Source organism: Alosa sapidissima, chromosome 11, assembly GCF_018492685.1.
Source record: "Alosa sapidissima isolate fAloSap1 chromosome 11, fAloSap1.pri, whole genome shotgun sequence".
Classification (NCBI taxonomy): Eukaryota; Metazoa; Chordata; class Actinopteri; order Clupeiformes; family Clupeidae; genus Alosa; species Alosa sapidissima.
This window is the reverse complement of record NC_055967.1, coordinates 25,413,631-25,419,850: the sequence shown is the minus strand read 5'-3', so window position 1 is coordinate 25,419,850 and position 6,220 is coordinate 25,413,631. Positions and strand designations below refer to the sequence as shown.

The 6,220-nt window shown below is 41.5% G+C and overlaps 1 protein-coding gene across 1 annotated transcript in view; it reads right to left on the bottom strand.

The window, feature by feature from the left end:
* Positions 1-1,557: 1,557 nt before the first annotated feature.
* The window catches only part of LOC121724286 (zinc finger protein aebp2-like), a 34,309-nt gene continuing 29,646 nt past the window's right edge, over positions 1,558-6,220 (bottom strand). Inside the window, exons 8-9 of the mRNA XM_042110735.1 lie at positions 5,657-5,686; positions 1,558-2,924 (exon numbers count right to left, since the gene is read on the bottom strand). Coding sequence (XP_041966669.1) covers positions 2,912-2,924; positions 5,657-5,686 — 43 coding nt within the window. The 3' untranslated portion in view covers positions 1,558-2,911. The remainder of the gene's footprint in view (positions 2,925-5,656; positions 5,687-6,220) is intronic.

The window sequence follows — 6,220 nt, the reverse complement described above, 5'->3', positions numbered from 1 at the left end:
CCCTTCCTGTGACTGGTAACCAAACATCCACAGCAAGTGCACACACACACACACATTACTCCCAGTTTGGGGGGGTTGAAGAGAAGAGTGGCTCGGTCTTCCTCGCAGCGACAACTAAGATTCAGGCCATGACCCCACTTTGCTTTGGAAAGTTCCAGCTGTGTGCCCCAAACAAAGCATCCTGTGCCGTGACACTCCACATTTTCCACAAACTCGGCTCACGCTTGACTTGAAATGCACCGCTGCTTTCCCTCCTTTGAGGATGATAACAATCTTGGAGGTTTAAAAGTGGTCAGTTTCATACTGTTCTTTGAATAACCGTGGGCTGCCATTAACCCTGCTTTGAATAATTGCATCAGAGGTGGATTAATGGTGCCATTAAATTATTCCCCTTTTCAAACGGCAGGTGTTTTTTTTTGTTTTTTTTATCAGTGTTGACGTCTTATAGTGTTTTCTTTGTTCAAGCTGCAACACAATGAGTAAATAATAACCTGCAGTGGCTACTTGTACGGATAATAAGTTTAACTGCTTCTTCAAAGAGATCATCATGCATACCTCTATTCACACGCACACTCCCACACACACACCGGTTTCTACACCATTGCAATTTCCGAGAAACACTGACTGTATTTTCAGACGTTAAGTATATACATAGCTCATAAGGTCATTACAACACTGAAGTAATTTTTGCAGGAAGATGAAAGCTGACGCCATCATGCCAGTTTGAGCTTCACGCAGGCTTCTTTATTCTTAGACCTGTTATCTAAAGCATCTTCACATGCAAACCCGCTCTGCTCATCATAGGCCTGATACATACTGTAGCATATCTGAGATGTAACCGACATGCTGCACATACACAAGTAGAAGGATTTGGACGACACATCCCCCAAAAACTCAAAACAAACCTCCTGTTACGTGACCTAATAGCTAAGAGCTAATATAGCAGCAAATGCAAAGCTTGCCAAGAACATCACTGACATCATCTAACAAATCCCATCACTTAATTATGCATCAACATGTAAAGACAAAGCAAAGTCAACTGTGAGTGATGTACAAGTCATTGTATAATGTAGAACATCTCACCTCCTTCAGAACTCTTGAAACCCTTTAATGCGTTTTAAAAACTTTTCTTTCCTACCCATATTTTGGAAGGGCAAAGGAGTTGGCAGCCTGTTTTCTAGGCAGAGTGTTTTCAGGAGGATTAGCACGTAGCAGCTGAGAGTGAGGGCTCTGCTGGCAGCGCTGCACTGTCTCCTTCATGGGATGATTAGGGATCTGTCGGCCGAGCGCTGCCAGATGCCCACTGCCTGTGCTGGACACTCCTGCGCTGGTGGGGGAGGAAGTGCGGCTTTTACACACATGCCGTTGGCTTCCGTGGAAAACTGGGCAATTAGCATTGTGCTCTCTCTCTCGCTCTCTCTGCTTGGTGTATAAACTGGATAGTGCTCTTTGACTGCTTCACAGCCACGTTTCACAAACTTGATGATGGAAAGCACATTGGCCAGAGCATAGTTCTCACACACACACACACACACACACAAAAACACAAGGCTGTAATACTTGACTCATCCATTTTTATTCCAACTCATTGGAACCACAGTGGGTACTAATCTTCTTACAGATCTTAAACATGGTTCCCTTTGGTGCATTTAATGCACAGTGAAGCCATATGCCTTTTGACTGAAAAGAGGAACAAACTTTCTTAAAAGGTCACAGATATTCGGTTTTGGGAAACCAACATATCGTTGCCGGTGAAAAACCTCTAATCTCATATTTTACATCAGTAGTAAGACACCCCCTCTCTGTGTATAAGAATGTTAATGTTGTCAAGATATCTGGAATACTGAAAGTGGGTACTTCTCCTTGACCAAAACAAATTCAAAATGGGCGTTTACATCCATTCCAGTTCAGCCGTTAATAGTATGTATAAAGAGAGAATTTGTTAGCAAAACATTTTCTTCATCATTATTTATGTAGCATTGTTATTGCAATTTTCATCATAAATATAAGATGTAAATATTCATAGCATATAGGTTCATCTATGTTGTTTTTCACCTTTGCTTGATAACAGATCAGTGTGGTGAGATGAGAGATTTCACACCAACTGCTGCGACATACATTAAGGCAGCTTTGCTGTCTGTAGGCATTAACATTTAGATTAAACATTCTGTCTTTCTTCTGTACAAAGTATATCACACATATTTAAACTTTCAGTGAAAGCCGACTGGCATACTTTCAAGCACAGCTACATGATGCCATTACCCCTCCTCAGATCTTCTCAATCTCCCTGTTGGGCACATCAGACAAGACAGTGTTTCAAGACAGATGCCGTCAGCCTTGTTTTAACACAGGTACATTAACCTGCAATCTTTTACGACCATGTCACTGACTGTAAGAATCTGTATGTCACTATTGTCATCACCCCTACTGCCACCACCACCACAACCATGTGGAGAACCATCAAGGTTCCTCTGAGAGCCCCGGACTTGTGCTATGGCTTCTAACAAGCCCTTATGATCTATTTTGAGCAGCTCTCGGATCAAAATGAAAGTTAACATCATTTAGAAATGACAAAGTCCAAGTTAGAAAAATAAATTAAACAATACATTTTTTAAATGTTCATGAGCAACAACACATTCATACATGCTTTCATAAAACACAACCACTGGATCACACACATATTGAAGAAAGTACTGAAGTACCAAAGAAGACAAAAAATATTATAATTGTTATAAAAATTCTGACTTTTCATATTCTGGACATCTGGACAATGTGTTTAACCAAATGTGTTTAACCAAAATAATGTGTGTTTGAGAAGATAGATACGGCGATGGAGACGCGGAGAGAAGAAGCTCTTCCACACCCGGTATACTTAAGGGCTGCGGTGAGCTGATGCAGCATCTTCCTCTGGCTAGAGAAGCATCCTGGAAAGAAAGGAGGCCTTCAGCTTTACCTGCACCCTGTATCATACCTTCAACAGTGACATTCTATATACAACCTCAACACAAAATACAAAATTCCATGTACAAACTGTAGACAAAATATGTAATTCCATGTACAAACTAAACAAAATACAAACTCTACCCATTAATAAGGAAGGACCGGTGCTAGACCTGCATTATTCCTTAAATATTGACTGCTATACAAAGCTATTGTAATTGCAGATGATTATTATATGATAATATTCTGCTCTTCTATCCTTTTTATTCATTTTTCTGAACTGCATTTTAGTATTTCTTATGTTGTTATGCTTTACTTTGTTTTATTATTGTTATTTATTTGAATATTCTTATCCTTATTTTACTTGAATTCATATGTTTATCTTTCATCTTGAATTTTATATTTCACGTTGTTTTTATCTTTTATGTCATAACTCTGGGCTCCACTTCAATATTTGTGTACAGTCAATGTACCTCTCTGCCTTACTTGTCAAACACTTTGGATCAACTTCTGTTGTTTTTAAATGTGCTATATAAATAAAGTGACTTGACATTTAACAATATAATTTTTATATGATTTTGTGTGACGATTAAAATCATCAAATATATTCTGCAATTAACCATGGTGCATTTTTTCTATAATTTTATCTACTACACAGGCCTTGTTTCATTAACTTCATGTCAATATTTTATATTGAACTGTAAACACTAGTTTATATTTCTGAATTAATATTATGTATTTATATTTAAGTAGTGATAGTGTGGCATTTTGTCCTCTGGTGCTGTTTTCTGACCACATGCACAATACATTTCATAATGTTTATACTGGCCTGGCCAGATAATTACACAGCACCAGTGGCATGATGTCCTGCACTATTCTGATAAGCAAATCTTTAGAAAACGTGTCCCTATAAGTGTGGCTGTGTGTGTGTGTGTGTGTACGGTACATGTGTCTTTAGAGAACATGTCCCTATAAGTGTGGTTGTGTGTGTGTGTGTGTACATGTGTAACCTGCGTTGTGTGTACATGTGTAACCTGCACACGCCCAGACTCGAACCCGCGAAACAGCGAAACAGCAGCACCTCGGGTCGGGAGTCGGCATGGCTGGCTACTAGCTTTCATGCCAGCAGCACTCTTGAGGCAGAGTGAGGTTTACCAACATTCCACACGCACAGCTAAGCTAAGCTAGCATCCGTTACACATGTCCCTTTAGAAAACATGTCCCTATAAGTGTGGTTGTGTGTGACAGTAAGCGCTTTCAGATATAACCTCCAGAGTATATGCGGAGGTTTGTCAAACGGAGGTCCTACCCGTCTGATGATTCAGATATGATGCTAACCTGCGGGCCTTATACTGACTTTATATGGACGTATGTGTGAACGACATACACGCACATAACAGAATCTCTGTGTGGTTGTCGAGTGAGGGGTGGGGGCTTGTAGAGTTCACAAGATGCGAGACATGACGCAGAATATATGCGGCCGCTGCCTGTCACAGCTGCTTTTTGTTTACAAAGTGTAGCCTATGCATTATGTAGGCTAAAGAAGAGAAATCTATTGTGCGTAGGCTGAGTAGGCTAGTCACGTGCGCACTTGAAATTGACCTAAAGTATTTTTATGTGTGCTTCGAATAAACACATTTATCTGTTTTCAACGTTATGTAGCCTACCAGAATTACTTGGCTATAGAACCCCAAATCTGGTTTGCGTTGGAGAGAGAGAGCATGCACAAACTTTATGGTAGGCTACCAGCCAATTCAGCAGGCTAACTCAAGACTTCAAGGCCATCATACAACGTTTTTAAGCAACAAACAAAATACTAACATAACAGTGAAGTTGTTCGTTTTTTCATGGTTTATTTTTTCCAAAAGCATCCTCTCCCCATGTGTCTATTGCATTTACGTAAGGAGCTTGGAACAAAGTTGGGTTTTCTTCGTTTTCATTTTCTCTATGCATACAGTATATGCTCAACAAATATCTGCGAGCTCAGCAGGTCATGAGGAGGCTATCAATGAACAGAAAACCGTGTTGGCTAACAATTTATTAAATACTCCTGTTATTGTCGTCAACGACGTCGCTTTAGGCTACTGCCTTTTCAGCGCCTTCTGCTTATCTCGCACAGTCTTTTGAATTCGTTTGGCCTTGCCATGCAGTTGTAGGCTACAACGTGCCGTTCCCTTCATGTGTTCTATCAAAATGTTGTATGCCCTCATGGACAGTAGCTCCGTGATGTCTGCATCTTTCCAGGTCGGAGATTTTCTGGACAGCACTATGCCACTCCATCATAACAATGGCATTTAAGTCAGATCTAACCACATGGACGCACAAAAGAAACGTCACCAACACGCCCTCTCACTAGGTGTGAATTTTAACCGCATGTTCTACGCGTCGTTCAGACACAGCACATTTACATAATGTCCGGAGGAAATACTAGGGGGGGAGTAGTAGAACAACCGGCTAAATTCGGACTTCCATATGACCGTTTATGTCGTTCAGATATACGGCCCCACCGTTTAACATCGGCAGAACCTCCGGTCTTACACATATGTCTGAAAGCGATTAGTGAGAGGAGGCTCCGTATCACTGCTTTAAGTCATGCTAATAATTGAATTGAATTGAACTGAACTGAACTGACAGAGCGAGGGATGGTCAGCAGCACTGAAGTAAGAGAGTGACAAGTCTGGAAAGCCCTGGACGTGCAGTGGTGGGCTTAACTTACCTCTGCTTCAGTCGCTTCTGGGGAAGAGTTCTGAGGAGACAATAGAAAAATGCCAATGAAGTGTGTGTCTGGGTGTATGAGCGTGTGTGTGTGTGTGCACTCATAACTTAGTAAAGGAGTATGTGTGTGTGTGTGTGTGTGTGTGTGTGTGTGTTTGGAAAAACCCTCAAAGGAAACTAAATTGACAATCTGAGCATTGAGTCGCCCAGGAGAGCCTCCACCAGGTCCTGCTCCTCGTCTACAGCAGTGGTACAGACACACTCAGACACACACACACACACACACACACACAGACAGACACACACACACACATGTGCGTGGGGCTGGGAGTTCTTCCAACACCTTCTTAAACCCCACCCCACATACACCCCCCTCCCCGACTTTAACCAAAAGGCTTTTGTGTAATGATCCATGAGACCAGAGGCTGCACTGTAGTCTTGCCAAAACGCATCTCTCTCTCAGGGGCATCATCATCATCTGTCAAACGTCTCTCTCCTCTCTCCCTCTCTTTTTCCCAACTTTCTCTACCTCTCTCATCGCTCTCTTCCCCCCCTCTCTCTCCCA